We start from the raw sequence: 24310 nt of genomic DNA, 5'->3' as shown, positions 1-24310 counted from the left end.
ATTTTAAAACACTTTGAACTAAAGAAAATGAAAAGGCAACTTACTGAAAGAAGTATTTAGAGGGAAATTTATAGCACTGGATATATATGTTAGAGGCATAAAGTGGAGACTGAGTCACGTCTACAATCGTTACACCAGGTTTATCAGAATCTAGCCTCAATATAGACAAGGAAACACTTTATGTAATTCCCAGTCTTGACATAGACTGAGCATGTCCCATTCCTTCCTTTCTTGGTCTTATCAAGCTTTCCCAACTCTAATCCTGCTTACACAAAGAACTTACTACCTACCCGTTAAAATGTACTTAAACAGCTCATTTATCTTACATATGCACAAACTTATACCCCGTAGGAAGAGCTGTGTTAAGGGGAAGGAGGACACTGGGAGAGCAAAAGATTGGGTCCATGTCTTAAAAGAATCACCAGACACAGTGCAGTTGAGTATAGCCCAGGCGTGGTTTAGATTTTAATAGCAGCATGTTAGGTAAAAATATCAGATATTCACGACTACCTTGAAAATCCCCTAGCAAGGTGCCCTATTATATAATTACATATTGTCTATCAGTAAGTCAAATGCAGGCAGCTTTTCTATCATTCTTGAAACAGCTAATACTCCTTTAGTAAAGCACCAATGAAACATATGCCTACATTGGGAGGCCTGTGGCAGAAAGGAAAAAACTGTACCTCTAAACATTAAATTCCTGCACAGCACGTGAGACATTCGTAATTCATCCATTCATTTCCTCTCCATTGCTCGCTGTCTCACCTGTTATTTTTTGAGCATCTATGATTACATTCATACAAGCTAAATTCAAGATGACCATACTTACAAGTTTGCCCTATACAGTCCCAGCTTATGCCCATTATTAGACCCCTTTTACTCTCAAATCATCTTCCAGTTTGGACTATGAAAGTGTAACACACAGAGATCCTTTGAACAGTTCTGAAACTTGATTTTAGTATGGTTATATGAATCCATACGTGTAATAAAATATCAAAAACTTTACACAAAGACACAAAAAAAAGAATAACTGCACGCAAAACCTGGTGCAATCCAGGTAAGGTCAATGGTCCAGTTCATTGTCATATGCCAATGTCCGTTTCCCGGATTCACTCTGATATTCTACTTATATAAAATGCTACCATCAGAGGAACCTGGGTGAGGTAAAAATTACCTCTCTGTACTATTTTTTAAACTTCTTGGGAGTCTATAATTATTTCAAAATAAAAATTTTTCATGTATGTATTCCTTTGAATAATAAACTGCATGGCCTCTTAGCTAAAAGTACACAGTTTAGTCACTCTTAGCCTCCTTTCTAGACTTTACAGTTACTTCATGCAACTTCCCTGAGTTAATGTGGCCAAGACAGCTAAGTGTATATCAAGAGTTTATGCTCCTGAATTCTGTAGTACGGATTTGAATAGAGTGGTCTGTGAAGAAATAATTTCTCACCACATCCTGCCCCCTGTCCACCCCTTGCATCTAAGTTCAGAGATGTGGCCGAGTTCTAGAGAATGAAATGTAGGACAAAGTGATGTATGTCACTTGTGGGCCTGGCCAACAAAACTCTTCCAAGTGGTCCTCTACCATTGTCCTCTTCCAACTGAATTTCAACACCTGAGGTGACTATGGAAAGCATAAGTTGAAGATTTCAGAGCCCCCATTAGCCTGATGGCATGAAACATACTACCCCCCACATCCCAGGGATAACTGGATTTTACAAGAGCAAGAAAAAAATATCTGTTGTATCACACCACTGAGGTTTCAGGGTTTATCTGTTATAGCAACTACTCTACCTTAAGTAACACATGGAGAATATTTTTTTTTAAATCAGGAAACATAATACTAAATGGAAAAAGAAAACCTGTATGAACAATAATCCATTTTAATAAATACATACACACACATACGCACAAACGGGTCTGTAGGTAACTAAATGGAAGGCGATGCAAATCAAGAAATGGAATATGGTTTGATGTAGTCCCACTGGTCTATGTTTGGTTTTGTTGCTTGTATTTTGGTGTCATATCCAAGAAATCATTGCCAAGATAAATGTCAAGATGTTTTCCCTCTATATTTTCTTCAAAGAATTTTACAGTGTCAGATCTCATATTTAAGTCCTTAATCTATTTTGAGTTGATTTCTGTGTATGGTGAAAGATAAGGGTCCACTTTCATTCTTTTTCATGTGGATATCAGTTTTCCCAGCACCATTTGTTGAAGAGACTATCCTTCTCTCACTGCATGTTCTTGGCATGCTGTTCATATATCAGTTGATCATAGGGACATAGATTTATTTCCGAGTTCTCTATTTTGTTCCATTGGTCTATACATCTAACTTTATGCCAGTGCCTTACTGTTTCAAATACTGTAGTTTTGTAATATATTTTGAAATCAGGAACTTTGATGCCTCTAGCTTTGTTCTTCTTGCTCAAGATTGCTTTGGCTTTGTGGGGTCTGATGTGGCTCCCCATGAATTTTATGATTGTTTTTTCTAGTTCTGTAAAAAAAGAAAGTGCAATGGGGATTTTGATAGGGATTGCAGTGAATCTGTAGATCACTCTGGGAATATGGACATTTTAACAATTTTCATTCTTCCAATCCATGAATCTGAGATGCCTTTCCATTTATTTGTGTCTGCTTTAAATTCTTTCAAGAGTGTTTTGTAGTTTTCCGTATACAAGTCTTTCACCTCTTGGTTAAATTTATTCCTAAGCATTTTATTCTTTTTGATGCTACATCAAACTTTACAGCTTTTGTACAACAAAGGAAATAATCAACAGAGTGAAAAGGCATCCTATACAACATGAGAAAATATTTGCAAACCATCATTCTGATGAGGGGTTAATACGCAAAATACGTAAGATTCTCCTACAACTCAATAGCAAAAGAACAAATAACTCAATTAAAAAATAGGCAAAGGACTTCAAAAGACCTTTCTCCAAAGAAGATATACAACTAGCTACCAGGAATATGAAAAAGGTACTCAACATCACTAATCATCACAGAAATGCAGATGAAAACCACAGTGAGCTATGACCTCTCACCTGTTAGGATGAATAGTATCAAAAATATATATATAAATGTTGGAGAGGATATGGAGAAAAAGGAACCCTTATACATTGTTGGTTGGAACGTAGAATGATGCAGTCACTAGGGAAAACAGTATGAAGGCTCCTTCAAAAATTAAAAATAGCACTACTGGATGATCAAGCAATCCTAATCCTGTGTATATCCCAAAGGAAATGAAATCAGGATCTCACAGAGATACCTGCACTCCCGTGTTATTGCAACATTACTCACAGTAGCCAAGATATGAACACAATCCAAATGTCCTTCAACAGATGAATGGATAAAGAAAATGTGGTATATGCATACAATGGAATATCATTCAGCCTTAAAAAAAGGAAAGAAATCTTGACATTTATGACAACATGGGTGAACCTAGAGGACATCATGCTAAGTGAAATAAACCACTCACAGGAGGACAAATACTCCATGATTCCATCTTTGATATGAGTTATCTAAAATAGTCATACCCATAGATGGGGAGATGGAATGGTGGTTATCAGAGGCCAAAGGGAAGGGGAAATTGAGAATTGGTTTTCAATGGGTATAAAGTTTCCGTTATGTAAGAGGAGTAAGTACTAAAGATCTGCTGTACAACATAGTACCTACAATTAATAATATGCTATGTTACAGTCTAAAACATGTTAATAAGATAGATTTCATGTGAAGTGTTCTTCTTACAAAAAAGACAAAAAGGAAAACACAAGAAATTCTTGAAGATGATGGATCTATTTAGTACCTTGGTTGTGGCGATGTGTTCATGGATTATGCATATGTCCAAATTCATCGACATGTATACCTTAAACGTAAGCAAAATTTTGGATATCAATTATACTTTAATGAAGCTAAAAAAGAAATGGGGTATAAACAAAGAGAAAACTTGGGAAAAACATAAAGAGTTCAGTTTTTTCATGGAAAGACTGAAGTGCTCAAGGAGCATCAAGTGGAGATGTCTACCATGAAGATGCAAATTAAAATTGGGAACTGGAGAAAGGCCTATACTGCAGATAGAGATGTGGAGGTAAGCAGAAATATGAGAGGAATAAAACAATGGATTTATATGCCATCCACTAGAGGAGACAATAAGGAAACAAATGGACTAAAGTTGGATACCTAGACAAAACCATACATGGAGTTAAGATTGAAAAATCAATGGCTGCTCCTCTTACTTGTGAGGTGGGGGAAGTGAGAAGAATAAACCCTAAAATCAGATAGTCCGAGATCCTAAGTTCAGTACTGACCCACGCTTGGACCTTAGCAGGTCATCAAATTTCACATTTTTCAATGATTAAAATGGTGATAAGATTCCTTTGTAGAATCACCACAAGAGTAGAATGAGATCATGGTTGTAAAATTTGTTGATAAAATCCAAAATATCAAGCAAGAGAAAGACATTCTGAAAGAGTGAAGTTGTTAACCAGACTCTGGCTTCCTTCCCCATACCTGAGGGAACAACTTTTAGGGCCCCAGCTATGAGTTAGCTCCCAGGTAAAGACAAACTAAACCATTGTAGCAAAGGAGATAGAAAGTTCACTTGAAGTTCAGGTCAGGTCAGAAAGATGATATAGACATGAAAATGAATCAGAGGAGAAAAGGCTAAGAGAGTGCTGTGAGCCCTAGCTCAAGAAGAGGTAAGTAAAAATCTGTACTCAACAACAGTCTGTTTTAGCAGAGGTAAACAAGGGAGTGAGATGTTTGAGTTTTAGTCGGTATTGACAAGGGAGGACAGAGTATTATTTAAAGCAGAGTTTGGGTTAAAAAAAATTCACATGATAAATTACTTTTTTAATAACTGGAGACAAAGATCAATTAAAAGTTTTTAAATGTTGCTTCCTCAGGGTCACCTAGGAATAACGAAGAGGAAGATCTTGCTATCAGGTCACCAAGATCACCTTTCCATATTCAACAACATACCTGGACTTCATTGCTTTTACTTATGGGACAATCATTTACTATATCATTTTAAGAGAAAGCTGCATTGGAAAAAAAGATCTGGGTCAATACCCCAATATTAATATCAGTTTATCTACTGGATAAACCTATGTAAAAAATCCAAACCTTGACCGTCATAGAAAGAAGAGAATTTTGTTTTTGCAAAAGACTCTTTCCAGGGCTCCCTTCATGTCTCTGTTCCTCAGGCTGTACGTGAAGGGGTTCAACATGGGGGTTACCACAGTGTACATCACAGCCATGGCAATCTCCTTATCAAGAGAATTATTAGCTGATGGGCATAAATAAAGACCAATAACTGCCCCATAGAACAGTGACACCACAGAGAGATGGGAGCCACAGGTGGAGAAAGCCTTGCAGATGCCCCCACCAGAAGGAAACTTGAGGATGGAGAACACAATTCGTGCATAGGACAGGATGATGAGTAGGAATGGGATGACGAGAATGAGCCCTCCTATGAAAAATATCACCAACTCATTAATTCGAGTGTCAGAGCAGGACAGCTTCAGCAGAGCAGACATATCACAGAAAAAGTGGGGGATCACATTGTCTGCACAAAAACACAATCTGGCCGTGAGCAGGGTGTGTAACAGGGCGTGGAACGTGGTCAGCACCCAGGACATGACCACCAGGGAGAGACAGAGCTTGGGGCTCATGATGGTAGTATAGTGCAGGGGAAAGCAGATGGCCACATAGCGGTCATAGGCCATGGCCACAAGGAGGAAGCTCTCCAGGTCTCCAAAAAACAGGAAGAAGTATATTTGGGTCAGACAGCCAGCATAGGAGATGGATGGTTCTTGGCTCTGCATGTTCTGCAGCAACTTGGGCATTGTGACAGAGGAAAAACAGAGGTCAGAGAAGGACAAATTGCTGAGAAACAAATACATGGGCGTGTGGAGGTGGGAGTCCAGGCGAATGAGGACGATGATGAGGAGGTTTCCCAGGATGGTGGTAAGATACATGGCCAGGAACAAAGCATAGAACAGGTTTTGCTGCTCTGACTCGATGGGCAGTCCCAGCAGGAGGAACTCTGAGATGACAGTTTGATTCCTTCCTGTCATGCTCTGTCTCCAGTATCTTAAGGAAAAAATAATAGTATCCATTAAAACATGAATGTAAAAATAAACACATTTCCATGATACATGGTCTGTTAGATGTTCTGCAAAAATAATTTGTATCACTCTCATCACAATAATTACAATCTCTATAATCAGAATCTCTACGATTGGAAATGACGTCTTTTCTTCATTTCTCTTTAAATGGTAAAAATTTTCCATCCTTTCTAAAACTCGCATCCATCTGCTTCTGAGACACAAAATGTATTGGTTTTCCTCATACCTGCCTGGTCAGACATCCTCAGTAACAATGATTGACTCCTGCTTTGTCAATATCTTACATGTTGATGTTCCTCAGGGCTTTTTCCTAAACACTGTTCTCTCATAATTCTACATATACCACAAAAAAAAAAAACCACCATACTTGAACTGCTTTGATTACCATTTAAACTTCAGGTGTAGATGACTCTCTAACCTATAAAACTGTATACTCAGTTGCTTATGATTATCTTGTGGATGTACCACATGCATTTTGAGCTCAACATATCCCCAGAGAAACTCATGATCTCCCCTTGCTCCTCTCCCATCCTCACCTCCTCTAGTTTCCCATATCTCAGTAAAAGAGACTCAGGTTTTCCAGTCAAAAACCTGAATGTTTTCTTTTATTCTCTCCTTTCTCTCATCATCAACATCCCATCTGTCAACAAGTCCTATAGATTAATTCTCTTTCTCATTCATTCCCTCCTTAGTAATGGAGGAGACCATCACTACCCTTGATCAGGCTGACATCGTATCTTGTCTGTACTATTGGAACAATCTTGTAATTCATCTTCCTGCTTCCATGCTTAAACCCTTCTCCTTCAATATCCTTCATTCACACTGCAGCATTCTGAGATGAAAATCTGATCATCGTTCTCCTTAATGTTTTTATAGAATCTCATTGCTCTTAATATAAAGGTAAAATTCGTGTCAAGGCAAAATTCCTTTCAAAAGGTGATTCATGACCCTTGCATACCTCCACAGTTTCATCTGGCCCCACTATGAAACTCACATTCCACTCGACACCAATATTGAACTTAAAAGTAACAATCTTGCCTCCAGTTTTTCACACCTGCCGTTCCTGCTGCCTCTCATCTTTTTCCCTCTGTTCCCTCTTCAGCTGGCTTGCCCATACCTATCCTTCAGGTATAGTACATATCACTCCGCTAAACCTTCCATGTCTCTCTTGACCAGGAGAGAACCCACTGCTGTGTTTCCACAGCTTCCTGTGTTTGTACCTATATCATGCAATGCCATTGGGATTATTGCTTATAGCTGCCTTCCATACAAGATTGTAAACTACATGCAGGATAGGTCCTGTCTGCTCTATGACTGCAGCAGAGCTAGCACCTGGCACAGTACCGGGACGTAGCTGATGTTTCATAAATATTTATTGGCTGTGCTTCAGGCTGAGACATGCATTTCTACAACTTGAAAGGCAGCAAAAATCCTTTTAAGTTAGAATCACTACTCCTACTAAATCCTCCCAGAACAAGATCTCACTAGCCTCAACCATTTAGCACTAAATTTGACACTTTATTACAGAATTTATGGATGCAATTTTTTACCCATTGAAAATATTAGGGTATCTCAGATACGTTATTCTTTTCACTACTAGAGGTAATATGGATAATAGATATGTATGTATAAGCATACATAGATAGATATAGATATAAGCCCCTATTGGTTCTGTTTCTCTGGGGAACACTGACTAATACACCTCAATGTGCCTCAAGGCTGACAAGGAAAGCAGAGGAGAAGCATTAACAAATATTGGGGGACCAGCCCCGTGGCCAAGTGATTAAGTTAGCATGCTCCATTTCAGCAGCCCAGGGTTCACCAATTAGGATCCTGGGCACAGACCTACGCACCACTCATTAAGCGGTGGTGTGGTGGCATCCCACATAGAAGAACTAGAATGACCTACAACTAGGATATATACAACTATGCACTGGGACGTTGGGGAGAAAAAAAGAGGAAGATTAGCAACAGATGCTAGCTCAGACCCAATCTCCTCACAAAAAAGAAAAAGAAAAAGAAAGAAAAGTTAGAAGTTTCTTCATTACAGACATAACTGAGTCTAACTGCTGGGATTTTCATCCCTTGAGGCTGTTTGATCTGGCCACATTAACAGTTTTTACACTTGGACTGTATGTACTGGCATTACAATGGGAAGAAACATGTAGGGAAAATCATACACCTGGTTCTCAGAATTTGGCTTTCTTGGTAAATGACTGGGACCCAACTCTTGCATCAAGAGCATGACTGGGGCCCACAAACCAGAGACAACACTTGGAAAGCCTGCAACTGGTGATGTAATGAGCCTCTCATCTTCTTTACCCACTAAATTAGTAGTGTTCAGCCTGAACTGTACATAAGAGTCACCTAGGGCAGTGCTTCCAAAATTTAATATCCATGCAAATCACCTGGGAGTTCTAGCAAAACACTTATTCTGATTTAGTAATCCAGCTCCTACATTTTAATCTGCACCCAGGAAATTCCAAGGCTGTGGTTCATGGATGACACAGTGAGTAGTAAGGATATATGATGCTTTTAAAATAGGGATTACTGGGCTCCCTAAGATAAATTTAATCACAGTCTCTGAGAGGAGGTCAGTGCAAAGTTTTAAAGTCTTGAGGTGATTCTAAAATAAGCAAAGACTCAGAACTTATGTTAAAGCATAACAAAAGAGCTGTCATTATGTTGAAATTATACAACATTGTGGGAATACATTACATGGTAAGTAATATTTATGAATGCTATCCTTAATAAAAAGATTATAATTGATCAACACTAATCAAAACATTTCTGGAATGTGGAGAAATCTTGGGAGGCAAAGAGGTGGAGAAGAGGTAGGTTACCATAGCTGAAAAACTATCCTGCAGATCATATAACCTGGGAAAACAGGACCCCCAGGTTGAAAGGACACTAAGGGACCAGCTCATTCACCCTCTGCCCAACTTACCCAGTGTGCCTGAGGGTGACTCCAAGATTCTGACCCAAGATTCTGTTCCCCTTTATTCACTAACGGATGTGAAGTAACAGCCTCTGTAGTCATCACCTGTGGCTGAAACATCCCTTCCCACATGTCCCATTCTATACATCCCTGGTCTAGGTAGCCCTGAATCCCAGAGGAGTCTAGATCCTGGAGGAATGCATTAAAGACAAAATAATTACCCAAGACCTCCCTAGGACAAATGCTCTCAGAGTCCTGGAGCAGTGACTGATTACAGTCACTGATTACAACTGACTATACTTTGGGGGAAGTTGGGTCTGAGGAAAAGTTCAAGTGTGGATGTTTAATCCCTGCCTGTTTAGGAAATGGACAGTAGTGCTGTGGGGGTGGAGCCTATGTTTTGGGAGGTGAAGGAAGAAGGCTGAAGAAGCCATAAAAACAAGTGGGGACCAAACTCTGAATATCCTAAAATATATTAGATTGTGGCAGGCTTTATCTTGTGAGCAAAAAGAAGCCATCAGTGGTCTTTGATGAAGTATCGCTAAGGACACATTATTTCAGAAAGATTCCCAGGGTAGAAGAATCTCCCATACAACCCAGTTCCCCATAAACATCCCAAGAGGGGATATACAGCTTCAGCTAACAATGATTAGATCTCTATGACCCAACTATAAGCAAATATATAAAAAATACTGGAATAGGAGAAAAGGTAAACTCTCCCAGATCATGTTCAATTCATCCTCAAGCCAAGAAGGGAAGGAAACCCAGATTGAATCCCATTGAGGTACCTTTAGCTCCCCACCTTTCTAGGAAAACCTTAATAGCACTCCACCACGACCATCCTCTCTACTACCCTCCATATGTGTCAGATAACTCCTAGTCTCCAGCTCTTCCTTATGCTGCCATTGATCACAAAGCTATAGTTGACATTTATAACTCCTTCTTTCACTACACATTCCTTTTTCTCCTCAGCCATCATCTCAGCTGAATGGGGTTCCTGACATAGTGGTATAATGCAAACCTTTATTCCTAGGGAATTTGCATCCTCACTGGTCTTGCCTTAGTGGGTTGTTGTAGTTTTCATTAACGTTTATTATCGGACATGACAATATTAAGTGTCACTCAAAGAATTCCCCAGAACTTCAGACATGGTCCTACTGCTCTACTTGGGTCGAGCAGCCCAGTTTTCCCGTTGGTGATCAATATCACCATCCCAGGAAGAAGGGCAATCCTGCTCTTTGCATATCGGTTCACATAAAAACCACAAAATGTCCAGGTGGTAGGTTCGATATCCAATTCAATGAAACCATTATTATATCCCTTGGTAGAACTATTCCTCCCTCGAGAACTATATGAGACACCTCTTGTGCACCATTTTCAATTCTCTCAGCCTTATTTCATTCTAGCCACGGTTGCAGTAACCAGCTCTGCCCTGATTTCAACTAGCTTTACTAGATGCAACCTGACAGTACCTCACCTCAGTTCTGCTCCACGTGCTGCTTGCTTCCTGCTCTGGGATTTCTCTAATTCCAGGAAACAGGATGTCATAAGGAACTTTACCAATACTCATACAAATATTTAGAAATATAATCCATTTCAACTGAATTTTTGTAGAGAATGTGAGGTATAGACTGAGGTTCTTTTTCTTTTTGCATATAGAAATCCAATTTTTCCAGTACCACTGGTAGGAAAGACTTTTCCCACTGAATTGTCTTTACACTTTGTCAATGACCAATGGACAATATGAATGGATCTATTTCTGGACTCTATCAGCTATTCTATATGCTCTATATTGATCTACATTTCTATGTCTTCCAGAATTCCTGATTATTTTAACTCAATAGTAAGTCTGGAAACCAGGCAATGTGAGTCCTCTTACTTTGTTATTCATTTCCAAAGTCAATTTTGCTTTTTTAGTTTATGTAAGTTGGCTTTACATACCAATTTTACAATCAGATTGCCAATTTGTACCCAAAAAATCCTCCTTGAATTTTGCTTGGAATTGTGTTGAATCTCTAGAACAGTTTCAGAAGAGTCAACATCTTAACAATCTTGCATATTTCAATCCAAGAACATGTTATATCTATCCATTTTTTCAGATCTCTATGATTTCTTTAATCAGTGTTTTGTGACTTTCAAGATATAGATATTGCATCTATTGTGTATTATTTATACCTAAGCATTTACTGATTTGGTGCTATTGTAAATTTTACTTTAAAGTTTTTTTTTCCCTTTCCACATGTTCATTGCTAGTTAATATGGTATAATTTTAATATAGTAACATATTTATATTTATATACAGAACAACTTTTTAATATACTGACCTTGTATCCTATGACCTTACTAAACTCCCTTATTAATTCTAGAACCTTTTTAAATGTTCTTTGGTATTTTCTACATAGACAGTCTTGTTGTCTACGAATAGAAATGGTTTAATGGCTTACTTTCTGATTGTATACTTTTATTTCTTTGTCTTGCCCTTTTTCCCTGCCTAGGGCTTCCAGTACAGCACTGAATAAGAGTGGTGAGCGTGAACATTTTTACTTTGCTGCTGATATTAGGGAGATAGCATTCAATCTTTCATCATTAAGTATAATGTTAGTTCAATTTTTCAAAAGTTGCTCTTCCATCACATTGAGGAAGTTTCCTTCCAGTCCCAGTTTGCTGAGAGTTTTAATCACAAATTGGTTAAATTAATGCTGAATCTTTTCTGCACCTGTTGAGATGATGCTTTTATATTCCAGGTAAATCTCCCTTTTTCAAAGCAAAGGGCCACTTGGTAGCAATGTGACCATACACTACCCACAGAACTACAGTTTGGAATATAGCTTTTTTTCCCAATAATTTTATTGAGATCATATGGTTTATAACATTGTATAATTTGAGGTGTACATTATCATCTATCAATTTCTGAATAGACTTCATCATGCTCACCACCAGTAGCCTAATCTTTGTCCATCACCATACATATGTGTCCCTTTACCTCTTTCACCCACCCCAAGCCCCCTTCCCTTCTGGTAACCACTAATCTGTTCTCTTTATCCATGTATTTGTTTATCTTCCACATATGAGTGAAATCATTCACTATTTGTCATTCTCTGTCTGGTTTATTTAGCTGAACATCATACTCTCAAGGACCACCCATGTTGTTGCAAGTGGGACAATTTTGTCTTTTTTATGGCTGAGTAGTATTCCATTGTATATACATACCATATCTTCTTTATCCATTCATCCATAGAAGGGCACATGGGTTGCTCCCATGTTTTGGCTATTGTGAATAATGCTGCAGTGAACATAGGGGTGCATAAATCTCTTCAGATAATTGATTTCAAGTTCACTGGATAAATACCCAGTAGTGGAATAGCTGGATCATATGGTATTTCTATTTTTAATATTTTGAGAAATCTCCATACCGTTTTCCACAGTGGCTGCACCAGTTTGCATTCCAATCAGCAGTGCATGAGGGTTCCCTTTTCTCCACGTCTTCTCCAACATTAGTTGGTTTTTGTCCTGGTAATTATAGCCATTCTGACCAGTGTACAGTGATGTCTCATTGTAGTTTTGATTTGCATTTCCCTAATAACTAGTGATGTTGAACATCTTTTCATGTGTCTGTTGGCCATCTGTATATCTTCTTTGGAAAAATGTCTGTTCATATCCTATGCCCATCTTTTGATTAGGTTGTTTGTTTGGTTGTTTGTTGTTGTGTTGTATGAGTTCTTTATATATTTTGGAAATTAACCCCTTGTCATATATATGGTTTGCAAATATTTTCTCCCAATTGGTGCATTGTCTTTTCATTTTGTTCACGGTTTCCCTTGCCTTGTAGAAGCTTTTTAGTCTGATGTAGTCCCATTTGTTAACTTTTTCTTGTTTCCCTTGCCTGAGTAGACATGGTATTCAAAAAGATACTGCTAAGACCAATGTCGAAGAGTGTACCGCCTATGTTTTCTTCTAGAAATTTTATTGTTTTAGGTCTTACATCCAAGTCTTTAATCCATTTTGAGTTAATTTTTATGTATGGTGCAAGATAATGGTCTACTTTCATTCTTTTACATGTGGCTGTCCAGGTTTTGCAATACCACTTATTGAAGAGATTTTTCCTTTCTTCGTTGTATGTTCTTGGTTCCTTTGTCGAAGATTAACTTTCCACAGATGTGTGGTTTTACTTCTGGACTTTCAATTCTATTCCATTGATCTGTGTGTCTGTTTTTGTGCTGGTACCATGCTGTTTTGATTACGATAGCTTTGTAGTATTATGTTGAAATTCGGGATTGTGATGCCTCCTGCTTTGTTCTTCTTTCTGAGGATTGCTTTGGCTATTTGAGGTCTTTTGTTGTTCCATATAAATTTCAGGATTCTTTGTTCTATTTACGTAAAGAATGTCATTGGGATTCTGATTGGGATCTCATTGAATCTGTAGATTGCTTTAGGAAGTATGGACATTTTAACTTTTATTCTTCCAAGTCATGAGCATGGAATATCTTTCCATTTCTTTATGTCTTCAATTTCTTTCAATAATGTCTTATAGTTTTCAGTGTATAGGCCTTTCACCTCTTTGGTTAAGTTTATTCCTACATAGTTTATTCTTTTTGTTGTGATTATAAATGGGATTGTATTCTTGACTTCTCTTTCTGCTAGTTCATTGTTAGCACATAGAAATGCAACTATTTTTGTAAGTTGATTTTGTACCCTGCAACTTTGCTGTAGTTGTTGGTTATTTCTAATAGTTTTCTGATGGATTCTTTCGGGTTTTCTATATATAGAATCATGTCATCTGAAAACAGTGAAAATTTCACTTCTTCCTTTCCAATTTGGATTCCTTCTATTTCTTTTTCCTGTCTAATGGTTCTAGCCAAAACCTCCAGTAGTATGTTGAATAGGAGTAGTGAGAGTAGGCACCCTTGTCTTCTTTCCATTCTCAGGGGTTCCCCCACCACTGGGAAAGCTATCATGAGCAGGCTAAGGGCTGCCACCATCTCTTCCTACAGTTGCCCTGGGGTGTGTTCCCACTTTTAGGGCACAGAGGTACTATGGATGCTCAAGCAAGGCTGTAAAGCATTCATGCACATGCACAGGGCTGCTCAGGAAGGGCATGGAGTTCTCACCTATCTCTACCGCTTCCCAGAGGGACAGTCAATCCACCTTCAGATGTATAGCTGCAAGGGTCTCTCAGGCATCCTGTTGTGCTGTGTGGGTTTCCCCCACTCCTCAATGAATGTCCATTTAGTTGTAGCTCAAAGTGGGAGGGAAAAGGAAACAGCTCACTCCACTATGTTGCTGACATCCTGGAATATGGTTTTAATTAAATGGTTTCTTTGAAGTCTCACACCATGTTTTTTTATCATCCTTTTTTTTCCTTTAGTTCTTGATATGATCGTTTAGATTTATTATTGTTTGAATTTTGAAACAGCTTCTCATTCCCATAATAAACTCCACTTGATAGTGATGTATTATCTTTTTCACATACTGCACTGTTAGATTTCATTTGTTTGCATTTTTGAGGATTTTAGTGTCTATGTTCACATGGAATATTGGTGTGTAGTTTTCTTATAATATCTTTATATGGTGTAGGTATCAGGATCTCAGAAAATAAGTTAGGAAGTATTTCCTCCTGTTCTTTATGCTGGAAGAGGTTGCATAGTATCGGTATTATTTCTTCATAAAGTGCTCCATATAATTAACCATTAAAGCCATCTTGCCCCCAGGTTTTCTTTGTCAGAAGGATTTTGTCTACAAATGTAATATCTTCATAAAAGTGACTATTCAGGTTAGCTACTCTTTGCAAATGAGTTTTGGAAGTTGTGTCTTCCAACAAATTTATCCATTTCATCTAAGTTTAGCATTTATGGGCACAGAATTGTTCATAATATACCATTACTATTCTTTTAATGCCTGTAGGGGTCTACAGTAATAGTCCTTATTTCTTTCCTGATATTTATAGTTTGTGTTTTTTCCTTTGTTCTCCTCTTACTGATTCTGACTAAAAGTTTATCTATTTTATTTAGTTTTTCAAAAAACCAACCTTTGATTTCAATGATTTTTATGATTCATTTTTCTGTTCTCAATTTCACTGACTTTTTCTCTTCTTCTTGTTTCTTTTCTTTGTCTTGCTTTTTAATTTGCTCTTCTTTTTCTATGTCCTTAAGTTGGAAGCTCAGATCACTGATTTTAGACCTTAGTTCTTTTGTAATATAAGCCTTTAATGCTACAAATTTTCCTTTCAGGGGTCAGCCCAGTGGCGCAGTGGTTAAGTTCACACGTTCCACTTCTTGGTGGCCCGGGGTTTGCCAGTTTGGATCCCAGGTGTGGACATGGCACCGCTTGGCAAAAGCCATGCTGTGGTAGGCATCCCATGTATAAAGGGGAGGAAGATGGGCATGGATATTAACTCAGGGCCAGTCTTCCTCAGAAAAAGGAGGAGGAGTGGCAGTAGTTAGCTCAGAGCTAATCTTCCTCAACAAAAATTTTTTTCCTTTCAGCACTGCTTTAGTTGCATCTTACTAATTTCGATATGCTGTTTTTTCATTTTAATTCAAAATATTTTCTATCTATCTTTGTATTTTCCTATTTGATCCATGGGTTATTTAGAAATGTGCTGCTGACTTTCCACATAGTTAGGATCTGCTTACTTCATGCCAAATACAAAAATTATTTGCAAGCACATTGTACATCTACATGTGAGAGATTTTAAATAGAACATAATGTAACATAAAATTTACTAGAAGATAACAACTAATATCATCAAGACCTTGGAGAAGGGGAAGATTTCACTTAAAAGTAATTAAAAACACTAATTATAAAGAGAAAGATTGATTAAAAGGTCTACATTTAAAATTTCTTCTAATTTTGTCATCAAAAGATACCATTAAGAGTGAAAAGGCAAGTCAAAATCTGTAAGAAGATATTTGTGGAGTAACATCATCAAGATGATAACATACATCATTCCCGACTTTAGTTCCCTCACAAGAAGACCAACTACAACTATGCATAGACAAGACACCACTGTGAAAATACCAGCGCATGGCTGAAGTACATCAATGGACCACAGAGACCAAGAAGGACAACGTTAGAAGCGTAAAAGGAACAAATTAATCCACAAATACAGTGGGGGACTTCCACACCCCTCTCTCAGAAATGGACAGGGCCAGCAGCCAGAAAAACAGTAAAACTGTAGTTGAACTCAACAACAGCATCAATCGACTGGATATAATGGACATCTATGAACTACTTCATCCAACAGCAGCAGAATGCACATTCTTCTCAAGTTCACATGGAATATTCACCAAGGTACACCACATTCTGGCCAGAGAACACACCATAACAGGTGTCAAAGAATAGACATCATACCATATCTGCTATCAGACCACAATGGAATTAAACTAGAAATCAACAACAGAGAGATACCTGGAAAGATCCCTAAATACTTGGCAATTAAACAACACTTCTAAATAACACATGGATCAAAGAAGAAATCTCAAAGGAAATTTTAAAATATTTTCAACTAAAGAAAACAGAATTTGAAATATATTATCATGTACATCCAAAAGTTATATAATGTTATAACCCAATGTTACTGCAATTAAAAAATAAATAAAAATTTGAAAAAAAGAATAAAGCTGTTGTGATTATCCTTATATTTAAAAAAAGAAAATGAAAAGGCAACTTATTGAGAGAAGTATTTAGAGAGAAATTTATAGCACTAGATATATATGTTAGAGGCATAAAGTGGAGACTGAGTCATGTCTACAATTGTTACACCAGGTTTATCAGAATCTAGCCTCAATATAGACAAGGAAACACTTCATGCAATTCCCAGTCTTGCCATAGACTGAGCATGTTCCATTCCTTCCTTTCTTGGTCTTATCAAGCTTTCCCAACTCTAACCCTGCTTACACAAAGAAATTACTGTCTACCCATTAAAATGTACTTAAACAGCTCATATATCCTACATGTGCACAAACTTATTATATCCTGTAGGAAGAGGTGTGTTAAGGGGAAGGAGGACACTGAGAGAACAAAATATTGGGCCCAGGTCTTAAAGGAATCAGCCAGATATAACAGAGTTGAGTTACAGCCCAGGTGTGGTTTAGATTCTAGAGGTAGCATGCTAGGTAAAAACTTCACATATTCACACTTACCCTGAAAATCCCCTAGCAAGAGGTCCCATTATATAATGACATATTGTCTTTCAGTAAGTCAAATGCAGCCAGTTTTTCTTTCATTCTTGAAACAGCTAATACTTCTTTAGTAAAGCACCAATGAAACATATGCCAATATTTGGAGGCCTGTGGCACAAGGAAAAAACTGCACCTCTAATCATTAAATCCCTGCACAGCATATGAGGGATTCATATTTCATTCATTCATTTCTTCTCTTTCTCTCTCTCTTTCTCGCCTGTTGTTTCTTGAGCAACTATGATTACATCACTTAAGCTAAACACAAGATGACCATATATACCAGTTCGCCCTATACAGTCCCAGCTTATGCCCATTATTTAGACCCTTCTACTCTCAAAACACCTTCCAGGTTGGACTATGAAAGTGTAACACAGAGATCCTTTGTGATGAGGCAATGGTTCTGAAATTAGATTTTGATGTGTTTATAAGAATCTATACATGTAATAAAATATCATAATTATACACAAAGACGTAAAAAATAATGAGTGCATGAAAAAACTAGTAGAATCCAAGTAAAGTCTATGCCTTACTTGGATTGCAATATGCTAATGTTAATTTCCTGGTTTTGCTCATGTATTCTAGTTACATAATGTTACCATTTCAACTCAAACAGTAAATTATATGGCCTCAGCTAAAAGTATATTGTTTAGTCACTCTTAGCTCCCTTTCTAGACTTTACAGTTACTTTCTGCAACTTCCCTGAGTTAGTGTGGTCAAGGCAGCTGAGTTTATATTAAGAGTTTATGCTCCTGAATTTTATAGTACAGGTTTGAATATAGCAGTCTGTGAAGACATAATCTCTCACCACATCCCCTACCCCTCGCCCTTTGCATCTAAGTTCAGTGATGTGGCTGAGCTCTGGAGAATGAAATGTAGGTCAAAGTGGTGTATGTCACTTCTAGGCCTGGCCAACAAAACTCTTCCAAGTGGTCCTCTATCATTGTCCTCTTCCAACTGAATTTCAACACCCGAGGTGACTGTGGAAACCATATGTTGAAGATTTCAGAGCCTCCATTAGCCTGATGGCATGAAACACACCACCCCCAACATCCCAGGGCCAACTGGATTTCACATGAGCAAGAAAAAATTTTTGGTATCACACCACTGAGGTTTCAGGGTTTATCTGTTATAGCAACTACTCTACCTTAAGTAACACATGGAGAATATTAAACCAATCAGGAAACATAATACTAAATAGAAAAATAAAACCTGTATGAACAATAATATTTTTTGTAAATACATATATACATACACATATAGACATACTTACATACACAAATGGTTCCTTACGTAACTAAATGAAAGATAAAGTGTATCAAGAAATGGAATATAGTTTGATGTGGTCCCAGTGGTCTATGTTTGGCTTTGTTGCCTGTGTTTTGGTATCAAATCCAAGAAATCATTGCCAAGACAAATGTCAAGATGTTTTCCCTATATGTTTTCTTCAAAGAGTTTTATAGTTTCAGGTCTTACATTTAAGTCCTTAATCTATTTTGAGTTAATTTTAGTGTATGGTGTAAGATAAGGGTCCAATTTCATTCTTTTTCATGTGGATATCAGTTTTCCCAGCAGCATTTGCTGAAAAGACTATCCTTTTCCCATTGCATGTTCTTGGCATGCTGGTCAATTATTGGTTGATCAAACATACATAGATGTATTTCTGGGTTCTCTATTTTGTTCCATTGGTCTATATGTCCATCTTTATGCCAGCATCTTACTGTTTCAATTACTGTAGGCTTGTAATATATTTTGAAATAGGGAAGTGTGATACCTTTAGCTTTGTTCTTCCTGCCCAAGATTACTTTGGCTTTGTGGGGGTCTGATGTGGTTCCATAGGAATTTTAGGATTGTTTTTTATAGTTCTGTAAGAAAATAATGTGCAACTGGGATTTTGATAGGGACAGCAGTGAATCTGTAGATCATTCTATGGATATGGACATTTTTAATTCCCCCAATCCATGAATCTGGGATATCTTTCCATTTATTTGTGTCTGCTTTACATTCTTTCATCAGCGTTTTATAGTTCTCAGTATATAAGTCTTTCACCTCTTGGTTAAATTTATTCCTAAGTATTTCATTTTGGGGGGGGGGGTGCTACATCAAACTTTACAGCTTCGACACAGCAAAGGAAATAATCAACAGAGTGAAAAGGCATCCTATGCAATGTGAGAAAATATTTTCAAACCATCATTCTGATGAGGAGTTAATATGCAAAATATGTAAGATTATCCTACAACTCAACAGCAAAAAAACAAATAACTCAATTTAAAAGTGGGCACATAAATTCAAAATACCTTTCTCCAAAGAAGACATATACCTGGCCACCAGGTATGAAAAAGGTGCTCAGTATCACTGATCATCACAGAAATGCAGATCAAAACTACAATATCACCTCACATCTGTTAGGATGGGTAGTACAAAAAAAAAGATATCAACTGTTGGAGAGAATGTGGAGAAAAAGGAACCCTTATACATTGTTGGTGGGAATGTAGAATGATGCAGCCACTATGGAAAACAGTATGGAGGCTCCTTCAAAAATTAAAAATATAACTACTGTATGATCAAGCAATCCAAATTCTGGGCATATTCCAAAAGAAATGAAATCAAGACTTTGAAGAGATACCTGTACTCCCATGTTCATTGCAACATTATTCACAATAGCCAAGATATGGACACAATCCAAATGTCCATGAACAGATGAATGGATAAAGAAAATGTGTTATATGCATACAATGGAATATCATTCAGCCTTAAAAAAAAAAAAAAAGGAAGAAGTTTTGACATTTATGACAACATGAATGAACCCAGAGGACATCACACCTAGTGAAATAGCCCACTCACAGAGGGATAAATATTGCATGATTCTATTTTTGATATGAGTTATCTAAAATAGTCATACTCATAAAGGGAGAGAATGGAATGGTGGTTGTCAGGGGCGAAAGGGAGGGGGAAATTCAGAATTGCTTTTTAATGGGTATAAAATTTCTGTTATGTAAGATGAATAAGTACTAAAGATCTGCTGTACAACATTGTACCTACAATTAATAATATGCTATGGTACAGTCTAAAACATGTTAAGTAGAGAGATCTCATGTTAAGTGTTCTTACAAAAAAAGGGGAAACAACCACAAGAAGTTCTTGAAGGTGATGGATATATTTAGTCCCTTGTTTGTGGTGATGTGTTCACAGATGTACACAAATGTCCAAACTCATCAAGATGTATACATTAAATGTATGGAATTTTTGCATATCAGTTATACCTCAATAAAGCTAAAAAACAATTGGAATATTAAAAAAGCAGATGGGAAAAATATAAAGAGTTCAATTTTTGCACATAAAGATCGAAGTCCTCAAGGAGCATCAAGTGGAGATGTCTACTATGAAGATGCAAATTAAAATTGGGAACTGGAGAAAGGTCTATACTGCAGATAGAGATATGGAGGTAAGCAATGATATATGAGAACATTAAAACAATGGGTTTAGATGCCATCATTTAAAGGAGACAATAAGGAAACAAATAGGCCAGGGTTGAAAACCAGGACATTGCCATATGTGGAGTCAAGAGTGAAAAATCAATGGCTGTTCCCCCCATGTTTCTGAGGTGAAAAGAAATGAGAAGAAACCCTAAAATCAGTTAGCCTGAGATAGTAAATAAGCTCAACACCAACCCACTCTGGGACCTTGGTAAGTCATCAAATTTTTCAATCTTTAAAATGGTGATAAGATTCTTTTGTGGAATCATCACAAGAGTAGAAGATCATGGATGTTAAATTTGTTGATAAATTCCAAAATATCAAGCAGGAGAGAGACATCCTGAAAGAGTGAAGTTGTTACCAGACTCTGGCTTCCTTCCCCATACCTGAGGGAGTAACGTTTAGGGCCCCAGCTATGAGTTAGCTCCCAGGTAAAGACAAACTAAATATTGTAGCAAAGGAGATAGAAAGTTCACTTGAGGTTCAGGTAAGGTCAAAAAGATGATGTATACATGAAAATAAATCAGAAGAAAAGGCTAAGAGACAGAATGCTGTGAGCTCTTGCTCAAGAATAAGTAAGTAAAACTCTGTATTTAACAATGAAAAGTCCACTTTAGCAGAGGTAAGCAGAGGAGTAAAATGTTTGAGTTTTAGTCAGTATTCACCTGGGAGGAGAGAGTTATTAAAAGCAGAGTTGGGTTAAAACAAATAACACATGATAAATTGGTTTTTTAACAACTGGAGACAAAGATCAATTAAAAGTTTTTAAATGATGCTTCCTTAAGGTCACCTAAGAATAACAAAAAGAAAGACCTTACTAGCAGGTCACTGCGATCCCCTTTCCAAGTTCAACAACATACCTTCACTTCATCTCATTTACTTATTGGACAATTATTTAGTATGTCATTTCAACAGAAAGTTGCATGGTAAAAACAAAGTCTGGGTCAATATCCCAATATTAATATCAATATATCTACAAGATAATATTATGTAAAAATCCCACTTCACCACCAGAGACAGACGAGAATATTCTTTTTGAAAAAGACTCTTCCCAGGGCTCCCTTCATGTCTCTGTTCCTCAGGCTGTAGATGAAGGGGTTCAACATGGGGGTCACCACAGTGTACATCACAGCCATGGCAATCTCCTTAACAGGAGAATTACTACTTGACGGACATAAATAGAGACCAATAATTGTCCCATAAAACAGCGACACCACAGAGAGATGGGAGCCACAGGTAGAGAAAGCCTTATGGATACCCCTCACAGAAGGGACCTTGAAAATGGAGGAGACAATTCGTGCATATGACAGGATGATGAGTAGGAATGGGATGACGAGAATGAGCCCTCCCGTGATAAATATCACCAACTCATTGACTCGAGTGTCAGAGCAGGACAGCTTCAGCAGAGCAGACATGTCACAGAAAAAGTGTGGGATCACACTGTCTGCACAAAAACACAATCTGGCCATGAGCAGGGTGTGTATCAGGGCGTGGAACATGGTCAGCACCCAGGACAGCACCACCAGGGAGAGACAGAGCTTGGGGCTCATGATGGTGCTGTAGCGCAGGGGGAAGCAGATGGCCACATAGCGGTCATAGGCCATGGCCACAAGGAGGAAGCTCTCCAGGTCTCCAAAAAACAGGAAGAAGTACATCTGGGTCAGGCAGCCAGCATAGGAGATAGACGGGTCTTGGCTCTGCATGTTCTGCAGAAACTTGGGCATTGTGACAGAGGAAAAACAGAGGTCAGAGAAGGATAAATTGCTGAGAAACAAATACATGGGCGTGTGGAGGTGGGAGTCCAGGCGAATGAGGATGATGATAAGGAGGTTGCCCAGGGCCGTGGTAAGATACGTCGCCAGGAACAAAGCATAGAACAGGTTTTGCTGCTCTGACTCGATGGGCAGTCCCAGCAGGAGGAACTCTGAGATGACAGTTTGATTCCTTCCTGCCATGCTCTGTCTCCAGTATCTTTAGGAAGAAATAATAGTGCCCATTAAGACCTGAATTAAAAATTAACATAGTTTTATGATACATGGTCTGTTAGATGATCTGTAAAAGTACTTTATATCACCCTCATCACAATAATCACAATCTCTAAACTCAGAATCTCTATAATTGGAAATGACTTATTTTCTTCATTTCTCTTTATGAGATAACAGTATTCTGTCCTTTCTAAAACATTCTTATCCATTAGCTTCTGAGACACAAAATATATCAGTTTTCCTCATACCTTCCTGGCCAGACAGCCTCAGTAACTGTGATTGACTCCTGCTTTGTCAGTATCTTACGTGTTGAAATATCTTCAGTGCTTTTTCCTAAACTCTGTTCGCATAATTCTACATATACCACCAAGAAAAACTTAGCTACTTGAATTGCTTTGCTTGCCTTTTAAACTTCAGGTGTAGATGTCTCTGTAACCTATAAAACTGTATACTCAGTTGCTTCATGATTACCTTACCTTGGATGTATCACACGCATTTTCACTTCAACAGATCCAAAAAAACCTCATGATCTCCCCCTTCCCCTATCCTATCTCCGTCTCCTGTAGTTTCCCGTATCTCAGTAAAAGGGATACAGGTGCTCCACTCAAAAACCTGAGTTTTTTCTTTCATTCCTCCTTTGTCTCATCATCAACATCCAATCTGTCAATAAGTCCTATAGATTACTTATCTTTATCATTCATCCAGTCCTTGTTTCCACTGTCACTATCCTAGATTATGTTGGCATCATATCTTGTCTATACTATTGGAACAGCTTCTTAATCACATCCCTGCTTACATGCTTGAATACTCTCTCCTACAATATTTTTCATTCACACTTTGGCATTCTATAATGAAAAACTGATCACCATTTTCCATAAAGTCTTCATGGATTCTCATTGTTCTTAAGATGCAGGCAAAATTACTTTCAAGGGCAAAAAGTGCTTTATGACCTGACCTTTGCCTACCTCCACAGCTTCATCTGGCCCCACAGTAAAACTCAAATCCCCCTCTCCAGAAAGTCTGGACTTAAAAGGCACAATTTTTTGCCTCCAGCCTTTTGTGCTTGTTGTTCCTCTTGCCTGGCATCTTCTTCCCTCTGCTCCCTCTTCACCTAGCTTGCCCCTAATTATCCTTCAGGTGTATTACTTGTCACTTGCTCATCTAAACCTTCCCTCTTACTCCAGACTCGGTGAAAACAAACTGCTATGTTCCACAGCATCCTGTGCTTGCCCCTTAGCACTCAATGCTATTGGGAATATTTGTTTATAACTGTCTTCACTCTCAGATGGTAAACTCCATGCAGGAAAGGCCATGTCTGCCCTCATGACTGCAGCAGAGCTAGCACCTGGCAGAGTACTTGGATGTAGCCCATGTTTCATAAATATTTATTGGCTGTGCTTCAGGCCGAGACATGCATTCTTACAGCTTGAAAGGCAGCAAAAATCCTTTTAAGTTAGAATCACTACTCCTACTAAATCCTCCCAGAACAAGAACTCACTAGCCTCAACCATTTAGCACTAAATTTGACACTTTATTACAGAATTTATGGATGCAATTTTGTGCCTGTGGAAAACGTTAGGGTACCTCAGACACACTATCCTTTT

At 37.9% G+C, this 24310-nt stretch overlaps 2 protein-coding genes across 2 annotated transcripts; both read right to left on the bottom strand.

The window, feature by feature from the left end:
• Positions 1–5134: 5134 nt before the first annotated feature.
• On the bottom strand, positions 5135–6079 carry LOC124247385 (olfactory receptor-like protein DTMT). The gene has a single exon (XM_046676598.1). The coding sequence runs from the start codon at positions 6077–6079 to the stop codon at positions 5135–5137; it is 945 nt and encodes a 314-aa protein (XP_046532554.1).
• Positions 6080–21725: 15646 nt separating this feature from the next.
• LOC124247384 (olfactory receptor-like protein DTMT) lies at positions 21726–22676 on the bottom strand. The gene has a single exon (XM_046676597.1). It carries the CDS (start codon positions 22674–22676, stop codon positions 21726–21728), a length of 951 nt encoding a protein of 316 aa, XP_046532553.1.
• Between the last annotated feature and the right edge of the window lie 1634 nt (positions 22677–24310).

Source organism: Equus quagga, chromosome 11 (assembly GCF_021613505.1).
Source record: "Equus quagga isolate Etosha38 chromosome 11, UCLA_HA_Equagga_1.0, whole genome shotgun sequence".
NCBI lineage: Eukaryota > Metazoa > Chordata > Mammalia > Perissodactyla > Equidae > Equus > Equus quagga.
This window is presented reverse-complemented; position numbering and strand designations above follow the sequence as displayed.

What these genes read in the sequence shown, in the direction of transcription:
- LOC124247384 (XM_046676597.1), bottom strand. Translation starts at nt 22,676, where the DNA reads ATGGCAGGAAGGAATCAAACTGTCATCTCAGAGTTCCTCCTGCTGGGA.
- LOC124247385 (XM_046676598.1), bottom strand. Translation starts at nt 6,079, where the DNA reads ATGACAGGAAGGAATCAAACTGTCATCTCAGAGTTCCTCCTGCTGGGA.